The sequence below is a fragment of the Kwoniella europaea genome, chromosome 1 (genome assembly GCF_036810445.1).
Source record: "Kwoniella europaea PYCC6329 chromosome 1, complete sequence".
NCBI lineage: Eukaryota > Fungi > Basidiomycota > Tremellomycetes > Tremellales > Cryptococcaceae > Kwoniella > Kwoniella europaea.
The window spans coordinates 5,023,416-5,040,895 of NC_089487.1; the positions used below are offsets into that span (position 1 = coordinate 5,023,416).

General features: G+C 43.3%; 6 protein-coding genes across 6 annotated transcripts; 2 read left to right on the forward strand and 4 right to left on the reverse strand.

The window, feature by feature from the left end:
• Positions 1-90: 90 nt before the first annotated feature.
• On the reverse strand, positions 91-5,192 carry V865_001908 (uncharacterized protein; the record flags this gene model as incomplete). Its single annotated transcript, XM_066225722.1, has 20 exons — positions 91-231; positions 339-576; positions 711-863; positions 944-1,081; positions 1,140-1,280; positions 1,339-1,580; positions 1,648-1,763; positions 1,831-1,924; positions 1,989-2,153; positions 2,237-2,686; positions 2,747-3,037; positions 3,100-3,567; positions 3,630-3,785; positions 3,855-4,133; positions 4,246-4,518; positions 4,601-4,712; positions 4,770-4,807; positions 4,901-5,004; positions 5,069-5,104; positions 5,165-5,192. The coding sequence occupies 20 exons, from the start codon at positions 5,190-5,192 to the stop codon at positions 91-93; spliced, it is 3,663 nt and encodes a 1,220-aa protein (XP_066081819.1).
• Positions 5,193-5,690: 498 nt separating this feature from the next.
• Positions 5,691-8,172, reverse strand: V865_001909 (uncharacterized protein; the record flags this gene model as incomplete). The annotated part of the gene is made up of 5 exons (XM_066225723.1): positions 5,691-6,050; positions 6,110-6,473; positions 6,538-7,350; positions 7,449-7,756; positions 7,879-8,172. The coding sequence occupies 5 exons, from the start codon at positions 8,170-8,172 to the stop codon at positions 5,691-5,693; spliced, it is 2,139 nt and encodes a 712-aa protein (XP_066081820.1).
• A 1,148-nt stretch (positions 8,173-9,320) lies between these two features.
• On the reverse strand, positions 9,321-11,921 carry V865_001910 (uncharacterized protein; the record flags this gene model as incomplete). The annotated part of the gene is made up of 4 exons (XM_066225724.1): positions 9,321-9,750; positions 9,874-11,181; positions 11,299-11,798; positions 11,883-11,921. The coding sequence occupies 4 exons, from the start codon at positions 11,919-11,921 to the stop codon at positions 9,321-9,323; spliced, it is 2,277 nt and encodes a 758-aa protein (XP_066081821.1).
• A 994-nt stretch (positions 11,922-12,915) lies between these two features.
• On the reverse strand, positions 12,916-14,348 carry V865_001911 (uncharacterized protein; the record flags this gene model as incomplete). The annotated part of the gene is made up of 7 exons (XM_066225725.1): positions 12,916-12,954; positions 13,047-13,168; positions 13,245-13,313; positions 13,406-13,724; positions 13,805-13,948; positions 14,038-14,138; positions 14,213-14,348. 7 exons carry the CDS (start codon positions 14,346-14,348, stop codon positions 12,916-12,918), a joined length of 930 nt encoding a protein of 309 aa, XP_066081822.1.
• Positions 14,349-14,829: 481 nt separating this feature from the next.
• Positions 14,830-15,867, forward strand: V865_001912 (uncharacterized protein; the record flags this gene model as incomplete). Its single annotated transcript, XM_066225726.1, has 3 exons — positions 14,830-15,288; positions 15,383-15,711; positions 15,849-15,867. 3 exons carry the CDS (start codon positions 14,830-14,832, stop codon positions 15,865-15,867), a joined length of 807 nt encoding a protein of 268 aa, XP_066081823.1.
• A 104-nt stretch (positions 15,868-15,971) lies between these two features.
• On the forward strand, positions 15,972-17,174 carry V865_001913 (uncharacterized protein; the record flags this gene model as incomplete). The annotated part of the gene is made up of 3 exons (XM_066225727.1): positions 15,972-16,255; positions 16,315-16,822; positions 16,902-17,174. The coding sequence occupies 3 exons, from the start codon at positions 15,972-15,974 to the stop codon at positions 17,172-17,174; spliced, it is 1,065 nt and encodes a 354-aa protein (XP_066081824.1).
• Positions 17,175-17,480: the final 306 nt, after the last annotated feature.

The following is a 17,480-nucleotide window of genomic DNA, read 5'->3' on the forward strand; positions in this document are numbered from 1 at the left end:
ACACATAAAAAGTCATCTACTCTCAAAATCCCAAAGAAGAAACACGATATTCTAAGCCTCTGCCCCCATCTCAAACTGCTACTGCTAGCTCTATCTCACAGCTAAAGCGGATCTCGCATTCCCTCCACCTGTCCCGCGTTTACCTTTGCCACCTGTAGTAGTAGTATCCTGCGAATTCTCTTTATCTTCCGTAGAAGTATACATGGCGTTATTCGATCTTCTTTCAGTTCGCTATGACACATCCGAGTATCGCTCTGGTCAGCCCCAATTTCTGTAACTGTAGGGTATCTTCTCATTCTATCTGAATTTCATAGTGATGATTCAGAGGTAAAACTCACCTCGACAATACTCGTACCGTCCCTGAACCTAGCTCTGAACAATACATTCGCATTGGTGAACAACCCTTCTTTAAGTGAAACCACGATAAATTGACTTCCTTTGAATCTGTTTCTGAACAATTGACCAATATGTTGGGTATGCTGTAGATCCAACGCTGCGTCAATCTCGTCGAGAATGTACATTGGTGCAGGTTTGAACTGAAGTAATGACATGATGAGCGATAAGGCGATGAGGGATCTATATGAGCATGAAAGTCATCAGTATATATAATGATCTTCCCCAAATACCAATACAGTGGTTGACAAGCGATTTCGTTATATGCCTTTGTTAATCTGTGATTGATGACAAATATCCGGTACAAAATTACTCACCTCTGACCACCACTCAATTCCGTCAAACTGGCTTTCCAAACACTTCCCAATCTAACTTTCACTTCCAAACCCTCTGTCAAATCTTGTCCTTCGGGAGGTTGAAGTTTGGCGAAATTTCCAGGTAACAACTCTTCGAATATCAATCCGAAATCGCTATAACAGCAGATCAGCTATCTCTCATATACTTCAAGGGTCATAAAGCTTATACGACAGCTATTTGTGTCAGAACATACCCATTAACTTTCTCCCAAGTTTTCTTCAATGCATCCCTCTTGTACCTATCCAGTTCAATGATCGTATCTTGGATCTTTGATTTATCCTTTAAGACTGTAGCCATCATCTTCTTCAAAGCTTGTTCTTTCTTCTCCACTCTGTATACAAGACTATATCAGTAAAGTGGACCTTCATCTCCGTGAACCAATCACTCACCCCTCAATCATATTCATGACTTTCGTATTGATCTTCCTACCCAGTCCCTTCTGGGCAGCTTCAAGTTCTCGACATTGTTCTCTAGCCTGGCTGAGGTTGACTCCATGGAAATCATAGAGTGTACCAGGTTTACCGAAGAATCTATCATAAATAATTCCATTAGTTTCATCCACGCTTTGTAAATTGGAAAAGAACTCACTGATGTTCCTCTGTAATCCACGTAAACTGCCTTTCCAGATTCTCTTTATGACTCTCAGCCGAGCTCTGCTCCTTAGCTACTACCCCGATATCATGATCCAACTTCTTCAACTTGAGCTCTGAATCTGCAATCTCCTGTTTCTTAGCTTTTAGATCACGTTCCAAGTCTCCCATTTCGTTGTCGAACGCTACTAGCACGGCTCGTTCGGCTTTAAGCTTGGCCTCGGCTGCTTTGTAGTCGGCCTAGAATTCATACGATTGTGAGTTAACATCGAACCCTCCGGGTCACATCACAACAGATCGCCCTCACTTGCTGAGCTTGAAGAGTCTTCTTCAATTCGGAATGTTCCGCCTTGGTCTTCTCCTGAGCAGCTAGAGCTTCTTCTACTTCAGCCGTGGCAGCTTCAAGATCGCTTTCAATTTGTTCTATCAAGGTAGAGTCAGTGTAAGTTGGAAAGCGAACACGCATTGCTCGTATGATGTGTTAACTCACGTAATTCGAGGTCAGCAGTTTGCACCTCCTTCTGCCTAGTCTTGACCTGAGTAGTCTTTTTCCCAAGTTCTTTCTTTTTATTCGCTATATCCGCCTATAAACATCCGTCAAATCAGCTCCTTCACTTATCTGGTGTGCATCCCCGGTTGTTGGCTCACCTTGATCTCCTTCAATTTGGAATCTTTGTTGTTTTTGAAATCAGCCATCTCCTTTTCAAGCTTCTTCACATCCGCACTAGCCTGCTTCTGCTTCTCCTTAGCTTGATTGACAACCTCTTTTAATTCTGCTACGAGCTTTTTGGCATTTTCAACTTCCGCAACAATCTAAACGATTCCAATGAACTCATCAGCTAATCACACATCCTTCTATTTCGTGATAATGATATTCAACAAAGCCGAAAACTCACCTTAGTTGCATTACTTCCATTGACCTGTTCCTCCAACAACCTAACTTCATGTCCCTTCAGATCCAATTCTCTCTTATCCTTCTTATATTGATCAATCACTTTCTTAGCTCCGTTGAGTTGTTTCACAACTTCATCGAGCGATTTCTTATGTTGGGTGATCTGATTTTCGATATCTCTCAACTCTTGTACCTTTATTAGAATTCCTTGAGAGGAAGGTGCAGATCCACCAGACAAAGTACCAGAAGGATCGTATACATCGCCTTCCAGAGTAACAGATTTGACACCGATGTTTTTGTTGAAGGTCACTGCCTGAGCTGCTTGTTTGTCGGCACAGATGAAGGTATCGCCAAATACGTAGGCCATAGCTGCTGAAACGTCGTCTGAATAACCAACCAGGTCAAGTGCGAGGTTCACTTTACCAGGTGCGACTTGTTTGGCTGAAGCGAGTTTCTATATGTCGCTTTGTCAGCTTGACGCTATAGAGAGCTGAGATGAGGATGGCTGACTTACCTCGGCAGATATCTTGAAAGCGTTGATTTTGTTCAATGGAATGATAGTGACTCGTTTCCTCAGTTTACCTTTTTCAAGCAATTGAGAACCGACTTTCTCATCTTGAACGACAACGTTATACAACTTTCCACCAGCACAGATTTCTAGTGCAGTAGAAGACTTGAAGTTGGCTTGATCGAGGTCGACCAAAGTGGCCACCAGACCTTTGACTTTACTTCGATCGAAGTTCGGCTCAGGATCGGAATAACCAAAATCTATAGCTGCAAGTCGTGACTTGAGTGCGTCTCGACGCTATGAGACAATAATTTTGTTCAGCTGTTATTCTTGAACTGCAAATCGCAGTTTCAGCTCACCTCCATTAGTTCAGTTATCTTCGTCTGATGTTCAGCTTGAGTGTCCAACAACTCCCTTTCCTTGTTCTCGTCCCAATCAGCACTTTCCACCTGTTTCTTCAACTTTTCCACCAAAGCCTTTTTACTGGTTAGCTCCTGGATCAATCCCGCACCTTCCTTTTCAGCTTTCTTAGCTCGAGGTTCCTTCTCTTTGATTTCCTTCTCGGCTAATCCCATTTTGACTTTGGCTTGTTCAGCTTCTGTACCAGCTGCTGCTAATCTAGCTTTAGCCTCTGCCAGTTGTCCCATATATCCTCCCGCATTCTCATCGTCTTCTTTGTTCGATGATAAACCGGTGATGAGCGATTGAAGTAATTCTTCGAGTTTGTCAAGCTCAGCTTGTCCTGCGTCATAAGCTGACTTAAGCTCAGCAAACGCCGCGGCGTCTTTGGTGGTTTGATTACGTCGATCTCCAAGCGATTTCTCAGTCTACAAACGAGATCAATAATCAATAAAAGCTTCCGAGGGATCTGCGGAGCGATCAAGCTTACCTCTTTGACAGCTTTCTTAGCACTGTCAACTCTCTTAACATCATCTTTCAAAGTACCTTCTATAATCTCAATCTGAGTTTTCACTTTGACCAATTCGCGATCAAGGTTATTCACAGCATCACTGAGCGCAGAGATCTTTCCCCCTTTTGCCATTTCCTATTGTGACGAACGAGTGTATCAGCTCTCAACTCCCTTCGACGAACAGGTCAGCGAGAAGTAGCTCACCTTCTCTCTTTTTCTTCGAATCTCTTCTAATTCCTCTTCCATGCCCTGACATTCCCTTCCACCTCTCTCAACATCCTCTTTCGCAGCTTCGATATCATGATGCTTCAATTTCAGATTTTCAGCTGCTTTCTGAGCTTTCTCAACTGATATAGTCCATTCGTAAGCTTTGACCAGACGAGTCAACCTTTCAAGTTCCGATGTGGTCTTTTGATATTCTAGATATGATCGTTTCTCTGCACGTAATTTTTCTAATTTCGGATCGATCTCCTCGCGTAGTAACTAAACAACATATCCAGTATAATTAGTATCTACGTACACATATGCAACAACTGAACGTCGGGTTGCTGAGATCATATACGTTTGATGGAACTAGATCAGAAGATACACTTACACTTTCAATCTCCTCAACTTTCTTATCCTTTTTCGCCATCGTCTTCACAGCTTTATCCTTCCTCTCCTCGAACATCCTCGTTCCGGCAGCTTCCTCGACCATACCCAATATCTCTGCAGGTTTCATATTCAGCACTTTCGTAATTTTACCTTGCATAATCAGGAAATTGGGGTTGTTGATGTTCAGTTGAACCGATTGAAATAAATTTTGAAGAGCTTGCAAAGTCGATTTGTGTCCGTTAAGTAGGTATTTTGAGATATTACCCACGGCGATCTATGGTGGATGTAAACATATCAGAATCTGTAGTATTGCATGTGGTACGAGATGGGAGACAATGATGAGATGGTGGACTCACCTGCCTGGTAACTGTTATCTGAGGTGCATTCTCAAATCCTAACGGTGATTTACTTCTATCTTGATTATTGAATACTATAGTTACGCTCGCTTTAGTCACACCGGCTTGACCTCTATGTTCTTATACGTCAGCTGGAAATCGGAACAAGAGCAGACACCGAAGAGCTAACCTCTTATATATCAGATCCATCAGATTATTCGCTCGTACCTAATCAAAGTCAAGCATCCGCATCAGCTATTGTTTCCTTTAAGGGTAAATGAGAGATAGAGAAAGCCGAATGAGTTGAGTACTTGTACTTACAGACTGCATATTCGTTATACCCAATACGAAACATATCGCATCCAATATATTGGATTTACCTGAACCGTTCAATCCGGTAATAGCATTGAAAGACTCGTCGAAGCCTAACAAAATAAGAAACTCCATCAATATGGTTTAGAACAAGGTGCAAGTATACGGTTCACATACCTGTCACAGTGGTTCTGACAGGGTATGACTTGAAACCTACACTCAACGATTAGTAGGCAGTACAGTGAGATGGCATGCTGGGTCAAGTGTACATACCGTCGAGGATCAGTTCTTCAATCCTCATCTTGATATCCCCGACTGTAACAAACTCTTATCTAGTAAGTTCTATTATAGATTCTCCAGCTTCTATCTCCTATAGCACCCCGTTGACTAGATTTGTGCGAATGGTTGGCAGGAGGTTGTTTCGGTGGACGTCGAGGATGATGTTGATGATGATGTTGTTGTTGTTGATGCTGAGAGGAAGAGAGACGCGTGAAAATGAGATTGATTTGTTTACATACGCGAAATATCTCTAAATGGGTGACCAATTTACACACACGCACACCCACACCGTTTTTAGCTCGGTTTGTTTGTTTGGTTCCATTCTTCCCATTCGACTGTACATGGGCGTATCGTGTATACATACATATCATAACCATAATTGCAGCTCAAGCCATATCATATATCGTAGGAACGTCCATACCATCAATTCTTATCATCACTTCGAACCCGTGTTGCTCTTTTGACTCCCAACCTAAGGCAATCTAGATATATATTGTGGTATGGGTGTTTCACTTCAACACTAATTCCTACTTTTCTTCTTACTACCTTCTCGACCATCCCTCACCGCTCCATTCCTCTTCCTACTTCCTGAATCACTCGAGCCACTCCCACTAGATGGATAAATGATCGTCTCAACATCGACGCTCCTCTCATTACTTACGACCATCAAATACCCTTCGAGAGGTAACAGTGTATCTCGTTCTATACAATCTTCTACCCAATCTACGGAAACTGCCCTTCTACCAGGCTCACTTTCCATCTCTTTGACCATCCTATAGATTTCTGGATGGTCTCCTGCAAGAGATACATTCTGATCGGGTGATAAGAGGACAATGAGGAAGGTAGCCGATTCGGAAGATGCAATTATACCACCACCATTCTACGTAACAACATCATCAAGTAAATAGAAGGCTTTGGATGCTCCAATGAATCACTTACAGTAATAATCATTTCAGTAAGTCTCTTTTCCCTTCCTTCTCCCAGTACACAGAAAGTGTATGGCAACAAAACACCTCGAGTGAACACCTTTTGTTCCATTCTCGGAATCGCAACAGATATAGAGGCTATAGATGATGGGCGTCCTGCCCTCGTAACTGACACTGCAGTCCGTGTGGAAGCTTCACTAGCGGATGATGCGGCAGATGGAACGCAGGAACCTGGGATGGAATTATCACTTCTGGGGGATGAGGATGATCTCCTCGATCCTGATGGTGATTGAGATCGTAATGAGCTCTGACGAGTATCGTCTTCGGATGGTTCATCGTCTTCGTCTATGATAACTGGCTTGTTATCGGTCATACCACTAAATCATCGTTTCAGCTGGGGATGTACGCTATAGACTGTTGTCAGGAGGTAGATAGACTCACTCCTGTTGATCCTCGTTCTGTTTCTCATTGTCTTCTACGTCATTCTGACTTTGTTTGGCCCCGTTATCATTTCCTTCTGTCCCATCCTCAGTTTCTTCAACTTTGCTTCCACCTGGTCGAATCTTACTGTCACCATTCTCGGGCTTAACCTCTACCGGCTTTGGCTGACTCTCTTTCTCATCCTTGATATCGGCAGAGCTGACCTCTTCATCTCCATTTACCTGCTTCCTAGTCTCTTCCTTCACATGGATATCTACGATGACACCTTGTCCGCTGCACACAGTTTCTTCTACTGGGTTGATCGTATGCACTCGATTAGGCTCCTCCATAGCATTAGCTTGACTTTGCTCAACTTGTTCCCCATTATTCGCTCTAATTTCGTCAAAATGAATATCCTCTATCTGGAGTAATCGATCCCTTTGTGAATTGTTCGAGCTGGAAAGATCTGTAGCGTCCGAACCAGACGTAGGCACAGGCTCTTCGATCGATATCGAAGCTTCTTCCTGGGTTTTATCTCTTTTCGCTTCCTCTTGTGAATATCGTCTTTCATCGGCAGTTGACCCGACGGTCTTCTCCCTGTCCCCTACTACACCATGCCCTAATTGATCAGCTTTGGCTCGTAGGTATTTTCTTGGATCTTGAGCCAGCCTTTCGACGTGTTTGGCGGGTGCCGTGTATGATTCTGGTGATAGCTGGATTCTCGCTTCAAGTCTGTCAATTTCTTGTTGAGATAGGTATCCATTGAAACCATAGTCAGAGCTAAGGGTTCGATAAGAATTATGATCATTGACCAATTTCGGATCGTATGTAGCCCTATACACCGATCAACCAATCGAACAACTCAATATCAACTCGACGTAGTGATTCAGATACAGTAGGGGTTATCCTCAAATCCCGAAAGCTTTGCTCACCTTACTTCCCAGCCACCCCAACTCTCATTCTCCCCTCTAATTCTCCCATCCCTCAAACACTCTTCTGCCCAATCAACTCTCAATACCTTCTTTCTCGATCCATACTGGTACACCCGATGATCATCCGCTGACGATACCCTGGCGAGACGCTGGACTAACTCGTCCCTCGTCCATTCGCCTATCTTTGGTATTTCCTGGGGTCGATCAATAAGCATGACAGTATGTCTTGGATAAGTCTGAGGAAGGTGAATGAGGATGGTTGTGACGTAAGAGGCATTAGGTTTGACAGATAAGGATCCGCCGTAGTACTATGTCAACACCCCATACAACTTTAATCTCAGCTTTCAACATTCAAGTTCTTAATATACCAGACGAGTGTAGTTGATAATCTATGGTCCTGCATATATGTTAAGGATAATACTGTACCCACCTTGATCTTATCCATCAGGTCCCTTCTGTTCCAAGCCTCATTGGAACTTTCATTCTCCCTCGGATGAATGTATATCGTCAATCCCTTGAATAGGTTCCAACGACTGCCCTGTCCCGGATCTTGTTCCCTTGAAACTGGCGTGTAGTGATTTCTGGACGATCTTCTCGGTGATGTTGGTGGTGAATGTGCTCTTGAATAAACAGGTGGCGTTTGGGTAGGGTACGAAGGGGGTATATAGGTTTTTTGATTGTCATAGTAGTCTTGCCAATCTCTTGAGCTTGGAGGATCTCTCATTGTGGTCGTGTGTTGAGTTGGTAAGTATGTAAGCAGGTGGGGTTAGTGAGCTTCGAGTAGTGTATGATGTGGTGATGATTTAATTCAACGTCAAGAATGCAGCAAAAGGGGAAAAGAAGCCATTTGCGGATGTTCAAATTCATGACTATGTTTATATGGGGAATGGTTTCAAATTTACGCTTCAAGGGGGTTGAGTGTCTGTGCGTGTATGTGTGTGTGTGCGTGTGTGTGTGTAATCAAACAAGGAAAGAAGAAGGAAGGAGCAAGCACAGACCATAGACAATAATTTCAAGGTTGTTGACACACTTGGGACGGTTAGCTTCTTTCCACAGGTGTCATGTACTGTATCACCAAGATCTCAAGACGATGATCAAGTTGATGACTGACATGCACTGAATCAAGCCAAAGAAAGTCAAAGTAAAATACAGTAAGCAAAAGAAACATGTGGAAACGCTAATTCTTTCGTCTTGAAAATGTCTATTGTTCCTCTCGTCCGTACTTGATGGAATAGTATAACGTTGTCGATGCTATGGGATAGTCTATGGTATTGTAGTGTACCGCTATTTTTATCCAGGTATTGCGGAATGTGACCTATCATCTGTGGACTAAATGGTCCGCTACTGGTGGACGTGGTACTCTTCGTACCACGTAAAATGTTCATCGTTCTATTATTCAGGTCATACTGTACTGCTGCAGATAATCACCATACATCTCATTCATTTCATTTCGTTTTGTTTGTTTTAATTCTTCTTTTACTACTTCACCTGATTTACTCTTTCTACCCAACATTCCATTCTGTTCCTTCCGCTGATCCTTTTCACCTTTTTTCCAATAGATTTGTAAGATTGATAGATTTATTCCTCTTCCTGATATAGATAGATATTTCATTTGGATCCATGGATCCGTGTAAATATACAAACAACGTTTAATATCGTTCCCTTCTTCTTCTTCTTCTTCTTCTTCTGGTTTCAATCACAATCATAAACGGAGATGAAAAATAAAAACATGATGAAATATGATGACAACTTGATTACCTCAACAACAGAAACCAAAAACAAAAGCCCAAAACCAAAACCAATACTGAAATCAAGGTAAGATATAACCAGCGGACCCGAATTAATGAAATTCCGTACATATATAAGACTGCGTTATATATCATATTTCATACCGTTCGGATCCGACTCCAGAGGATTCATAATTTCATGAACCGATACCTGAGTTAGATTGTTCGCAGTGGTCATCGTGGGTAATATCGATTTTTCATTTGTGATCGGTTGTTGTTGTTGTTGTTGTTGTGATATTGTTGAATTTTGAAAATCATCGTATTTGAATCTCACACCTTCTATTCCCATATGAGTCAATTTCGAGCTATTATCGTTACTGTTGATTTCTCCATTCATTGTAGTGGTTGTTTCAGCTCCGGCTCCAGCTTCAGCTTCCGCTTTTGCTTTTTTGGCTTTTGCTTTTCTTCCTGGACGTCCCTCATCTGGTACACCAGGTTGAACAGTCCACCAACCTCCTTTCCCACCTGAGTCATCAGGTGTTCCATCAGGTTTATTAACTCGGACGAACATTTTTCTATTAGTGTCAAATGAACAAACAAAAAAACATCAGCTGTCATTTCTTGTGCATATAACCCATTAAATGATAATGAGGAGGAAAAAGGAAAGCGGCGAAGGAAGAGGAGGTAAACCAACTCACTTTAACGATAAATTATGTCTTATACTATTCTGCCAACCTGCCGTTTTCTTTTCATCTAGAGTTTTGAAGAATGGGAACCTATCCGCTATCGACGAGTAGATCTGAGATAGTTGTAGTCTACAGTCGGGAGCAGATTCAATCGCATGTCGAATCATCTCATGATATGGATAAGGTGGTTTACAGTCGTATCCCGGTGCATCACCTTCAGTTGGTAGTTCATTAACTTTTCTTCCACCACCGGTGGTGGAAGTGGTAGAGGTAGAAGGGATAGTAGATGATATTATTGAAGATTGACTTGTTGATGAAGAATTGGGTGCTTTCCTCCTTAGACTGGTTGAGATTGCATCTTCTTCCTCATGATCATCATCCCCTTGTTCCAAACCGGAACCATTGTTCGGAGTTGTATCATTCAACGGTACGAGGTAATCTATATCCTCATTCAGTTGTGGTAAGAAATTGAATTTTGATATTGCTTGAGGAGGCGGTGAGAGTGTACCTCTAGATGATCTGTTGAATTTCTTTTGCGAAGAAGACATCATTTCCTTGGCAGAGCTAAATCCACCTATCGTTCTTCTTCTCTTATGGCCATTACTGTGGGTTGTAGATGGTCCAGTCAATAAAGAAGTGATGGGCGATCCCTCGACTGCTTCAGCAGCAGCTAACAGACCATGTAATTTATCAGGTGTTGAAGCTCTTCTTCTATGCTTCGAGCTAAAGCCTGATTCGGGTGATTGACTAGCACGACGTTTCTTACTTTCCACCATCGTATCATTCACATCGATATCGATATCGATATCATTATCTCCAGGTAATGATTTGGCTTTTAACGTAGGTGTCTTATCTGCCAGGGTAGCTATCTCGGCAAATTCCTCTAAAACAGATCGAGTAGCGGGTGTATCAGGTAATTGTCTCTTGGAGCTAGATATGGGTGACACCAGAGTAGATTGCGTAGGTGATCTTGATTGACTTTGACTCTGATTTTGTTTATTCTTCTTTGACGATGCATGTATACCACCGCTGATACCGGATGTTTTCGTCGTTGTCTGTTTGACGGGTTCGATATCCTCTTCGTCCGTTATATCTTTACCATGCCATACCAGTCCGCGTATGTTGGGTGGTTCAGACGAAGTACCAGTTGGATAGTCCCATTGTGAGTGAGGAAAGGCTGCTAATACAGCTTTGGAGATTTCCTCAACTTCGGGAGCTCGAGGGAATCTTTCAAGGAGTAGGTGTCGGATACCATTGAGTGGCATACAGGGTGTGAGGACTGTGTGAGGAGGTGGTAGATGATGGAAGTTTGTACGGAGCCTAACAAATCCAAGAGTTTCAGCATACATTTAATGGGTTTTACTCAAACAAGTAGAGGATGGTGTGGTGTCTTATCGATCATATAGGGAATAGTCATGGTCATGATTGATCACTCACCAAGAAATCAAATCAATACTCGCTCCATTCCTCAAAACCATCTTTGCCTGAAAAGCAGGTGCAAGTGGGCTGCTACCTTCTTTTTTGTTCGTATCTACAGTCAACCTATCTTGTTGCTGCTTTACATTATCATCTTCTACTTCTTCCTTGTTGTCATTGTTGTCATCGTTGTCATCATCATCGAATAATTTCCTTTCGATCTTTGTCCGTTCACTTGCCAGACCCCTTTCGGACCTACCGTACTCCCCTGGCCGATAGGGCGAGTATGGGGTATAGGTGGTAGAGTGATACCTAGATGAAGAAGGGTGATTGGGATCGAATGAAGGTGGGAATCTCAATGACCCTATACCATTTCCATTGTTTGTTGATGTGGATACGGAGATGGATATGCTGGATGAGGTAGAAGGGGACATCGATAATGGTGTAGGATAGAGTTTGTTGATGGATGTGGTGGTGTTGTTGTTAGAGGTTTTACGAGGTGATGTTCGAGTTGGTGGTGACTAATAGAATATAACAAACGAAATGGTCAACATGATTTCCATGAATTGATGAGTAATATGAGAAATGGTTGATGGGATACTTACTTGTACAGCACCAAGAAGACTTTCTTTCCCAGCAGGCATTGTTCAAAATGACGATAGATAGATTGATAGATATTATGTTCCCTTCGAAACAATAACCAATATTAGCTTAGCTCATAGACTTCAGGAGTGTTTACGAGGAAGTATGTTGGATATAAATGATAAGCAGGGATGTCGAGTGGGATGAGTCAGGTCAATCGGACAGACTCTCATCGAATGAATGACTCAGATGTAGAAGTCACAAGGAGGCTTTCTTTGTCCCATTGTTTTTCCTCTCCCTCCACTATTGACAGACCAATGAGAAGTTGTAGTCAACTCACTTTACCGTATATACCAAAATCTGTAATTGACTTTTCGAGAATATCTTGATGAGCAAGGGCGAATATATGAGTAGGTCGATAGATGAATAGGTTGAGACGAGATCAGACTGTCTAACAGAGTCAAAGGTTGTACAAGCCAAAATGTACCAAACACAATACAAAGAAAGGGAGTTTCACGATGTAACGTTGTTTATTCGTTTATTCGTTTATTCGTTGGGAAGGTGGAGGTGAATATGAAGACTGACTATCCAAGTCTACATATAAATGCAGTAAGAGCAAGCTCTACGTATGAAGAATGAGAGTGAGAATGAGAATGATGATGGTGGTCAACAACAACAACAACAACGATACTGTATAGTGGTTGGATGTGTGATCAACGATTTGTCTGGAATCTATTCAGGGATCAAAATCGCAAATGTAAAAACAAAAACAAATAAACAAATCTTATTCCCACTCATCTACTCAAACATCGGACATACTGTGCTTGACTGACTATTTGACATGTAGTGATATATGCACACTGTCTCATGAGGATGTGGATGCATGATCATGTGGTACAAACGGAGTTGATGCATGGGTGGTCTGAAGAATACAACGATGAACAACAATAACAAAACCAAACCAACCAATCGATAATATGATCGTAGAAATGCCACAACACTCTCTTCCGCCACGTTTTCCCATTTCGACGTCATCACCGCCATGTACAGCACATTCTAAGAGGGTTTCTCGTAATCTTTCGAGAAATCGATACCCTAAAGACAGGTATGCATGTCAGCGAGGAATGCATAAAACAGATACTAAGAGTCGATCGTATTGAGATGACAATGAAGAATATCCAACTTACCTGCTCTTTCATATGTGTGTTGGTGATCTTCAGGGCCCTCGTGGTCTTCTTCTTCTTCTTGACAGGTGCGACATGGGTAAGCTTGGTAGGAGCAGGTATAGCTGAACTCGCAGTGAGTTCCTCTATGAGATGCAATTAGAGTAAAGGGAATTGTCAGTTTCAGGGTTATGTACGATGCAGATGATCCAATAGACTGACGCTCAGCAAGTAACTTCGTAACATCATCCGTCTCTGCCATTGGTACGTCCGCCCAAGAAAAGATGAATTCTGTGGTAAAGGGCATATAATTAGCACAAGAATCAAGCAATGAAGAGACAATATGGTTGTAAGGGGAAGAAGTTAGTATTATTAAGACTCACCATCATCAACCCTTTTACCAGCCAATCCTTTTTCCCTCTCATGATCCCAAAAAACCGTCTTCCACCTTCCATTCCCACCTTCATTGATCAGATACCCATTCAAGTTCTTCCTTCCTAATCTAGGTAAAGGGATGTCCTTGAAATGACCAGTCAAACCTCGCATGATCAATACTTCTCCTTTGGCCTCCAGCTCGCCCAAGGGGTTGATACCATTCGGCATAGCTTCTCGAAGGGTCTTCACTGGGATACCAGATGTAGGGGTCGAATGGATTCGGATATGCGAACGGAGTTCAGGAAGAGTATTTAGGGTTAAGTCGGGCTAGAAGACCATATAAACGTGAGCACCATGGCTTGATTAGTCTATCGGAGCGTATGATTGGATATGAAAACTAAACTTACGATATACATAAATACATTATTGATCTCTTTGAAATCTACCCTATCCATACCTTTGAGCAACTCTAATGCGGCAGTGGCATCTAATCCAGGGGATGTTTCCTGTACTCTGAAATAGGCATCATGATAACTCATCGTAGCTGCTCGCTATATAGACGGTATCCAAAGATCAGTATGAATCATGTACATGAACATGGGGGATATAAATCTTAGGAAATAAGCAAGGAAGAGCCCACCTTGAGCTGATGAAACAAGTCTAGAGCAGCCGTCCTGACGTCCCTGTACATCCCATGACTCGCAGAATAGATTGGTCTTCCATCCGCACCCGTCGGTATATCTGGAGCGAGAACAATATCATCTACTGTCAGTGACCGAGCAGATGGTGGCACTAAAGGATAGAGAGTGACATACTAGGCTTAGACCTTTTACTCTCACCCTCTGTTTCCCCCTCCTGCTTCACACTAGAAACGCTCGACGCTCTCCCATTGGTACCGGGTTGAGGGGAGGTGGAAGCCCAGGATGGTGTTTTACGTTTACCGGGGTGCATCGTAGGGTGGATGATCACTAATGAGCACAGAAAAGCGTGCTCCTCCGACTCAAATGGTGCAGTGAGGGTTGGAGAACGAGAAAGAGGATACGAGATATAACAATGAACTGTGGTCTTCTGAGGATCTACAGTATGAAGTGCAGTGAGAGGCAACGGAAGCAAACTTGTCTACTGATGTGCGAGTTGGTAATACGTAATATGAGTATCATGTACATGACCGAGGACAGAGGCACGGACCCTCCGTCGGATCACATCCCATCGAAATGTTTCGTTGTTGGTCCGGAGCAATGTTAATGTTGTATGCAATGGTGACAAGCATCATCACGATAGGAGACATTACATTCTTCACCTATCTGATATGGGATTGCGGGGTCGTTGGCTGTTTATCCCTCGTGAAAGTGTAGTGTTGATATCTACATCCCAGAATATCGTCCCCTGTCTATCTTTCTATGGGAATACAAGTACCCTTCACCACCTCATCATGCTCCGAGATCGTATACGTCCACCATCCGCCTACTCAAGTCTTCCTCCTCCTACAGCTATAGCATCATCTTCACGACATGATATCAATGATGGTCAGTATCGCCGTCGCTTACCGTCACGCTCACTTCCTCGACGACGCAGCTCACCACCTCCCTTGAGGGATCGGATGAACCACATGTACCGTGATGCTCCCAGAGCAAGATCACCCCCTCGTCAGCCCAGACGACGATCCCCCCGCCGCAGAAGATCGCGGTATGATGATATCCGAGATGGTGATCGAGGAGAAATACCCATATCGCCTACGACTACCACCAATACAGATGATAGAAGGAGATCAACAGGGAGTAGTTTTTGGAATGGTTTCACTTTCTATGTGCATTCCCCTGGAGGCGGGAGTGGAGGAGCAGATCAGTGGAAGAGTAAGAAGGGAATTGATAGATTGATAGATACGATCAGGGTGAGTCATTAAGCATCGTTCAAGACGATATCAAGATCGATTATGCTAGGCATTCCACATTATTTCGTGCCGAGCTGATGACTTGAATGTACAGTATCACAGCGGTTCAATCTCCCGTACCCCCTCTTCACCCTCGGTAACCCACATTATTTTACCCCTGAACCCCGCCTACCCGCAGAATGTAGTACTGCAGATACTCCCTAACGGACCGGATTTGGTATCGCTAGAACCCCAGCAGGATTGGACAGATAACGATCTCATACGTTATTTCGCATGTCTCAGAGGTATCATACCGACAGAAGAACCTAGGGCCGTGCATTCGTCGAAAAGAAAGGTGCTACTAAGGCAGGAATGGATAGATGAATGTGTGAGGCAAGACAGGGTTGTAGGCAGATTTGACGATTTTGCAGGGTGGGAAATCAAGTGGGTGTATTACTAGAGTATGGAATTTTATCACCTTGAGGGTCGATGAGGGTATATGTGAACCTTTCAGCTGTGCGATTGGAACCAGCACAACCATGTGCTGAAGAGATAGAAGAGAGCTGATATGGTATCGTTAGGGGCACATACGATCCTTAACACGTGAATATAACACCCTGGGGCGAACTACCAACACCGTATCAACAGCCATCATCTACCCCTCCTTCAACTTCCAATGTCCGCCAAACCCATTTGAGAGTCTTATGAAACGCTCCAACTCATCTAGCAGTTCTTTTTCCGCTCCTCAAAGCCATAGCAATATCCAAGATAACCATTCTGTGCCACCTCTTGCAGCTAGGATATCGAGTCGGCTTGCTGAAGATCCGTCGATCCCATCTCGAGCGATGGACCAGCCGGAGAAAGTTGATGGTCCTGCCCAAGATCCTCGTAATTCAAGAGAAACAGCCGACGATCGTGGGAAAGCGACGTCCATGGATCTCGATGGAAATTCCATGAAGGAACAACCTGTGAGATTCAAAGTCGAAGAGTGAGCTATATCCTTCGAACCGTGAAAGCGATGCTTAGCTGACAACTACCTAATGCCAGACCTAGCATCATGGAGATGGAGAAAGCGGATGAACCACCACCTGAAACTGAGACTCAAACACCAGTTCCATTATCCAATGACGAGGATAAAAAGCCTCTCATCGATGAGGGCGTCAAAATTGAATCACAACCCGAAACACCCGATTTGCCTTCCCAGCAGCATTTACCGATGAATACCCCGCCACCCCCTACACCACCAATGGTAGCTTCGATCACCATAGACGGAGATGACATCGGTGTCACCAGTGTAAAGAAACATCAACATGATATAAGAACGACAGCTACACCGTCACCACAACCTCGACCCACCATGCAACCAGCCAAATTATCGACCCCTCAGTTGCGTAGCGAACCGAATCTGGGTAATATCACCCCGTCTTCGTCGTATATTGAGATTCGCCCTGATATCCAGCCTAAAGGGATGTTCGCCAGAGGATTGTTACTTCCTTTAGGATTCCATGTTTCTGGATCAGTGAGGGAAAGAAAGTTTATCGAGCTGGCAATTACTGTAAGTTAATCATGCTTCACTTTATATTGATACTGCAATACTGATGGTATACAATACTATTTTGACTGCATGGCAATAGCGTACAGGCGGAGGTTTAATCGTACCTGAGCCCCAAGCTACCATCCATATCCTCCCTCTGTCACTCACTGAATTGCTCATCGAGCCCGCACACTCGCGAATCGTACGGGAAATCTCATCTGATCCCACCCGGGCAGTCGTTTCCGCAGATTGGGTCAATGACTGTATTGAGACTGATCGATTGTTATCACTTGACAAGTATCGGATGATCCCGGACGATAACGATAGTGGGAATGGAAACATGATGACTCCTCCACCTACTGAAAGGGGCTGAAAGGTTCGTTCATCAGAAAATATTTTATCGGAAAATTAAGATTGATTTGTTGAATGTTTGGGATGACGATAAGGAGTTGTTATCGGATGTCGGATCGAAATCGGATATCTCCCGTGGTTCGTCTCGCTAAATTGTGATATCGAAAAGGTTGTATGTCCTATCGGATTTCTTGTGGTTGTATATGCTACTGATTATGAACGGATGTACTTTGTTTGATCTGTTGGAATATCAAAGGGAAAGTGGGGAAGAGTGGGGTGAATCGGATTGACTGTACGAGTACTATTGATCCATCAAATGTCCCGTACA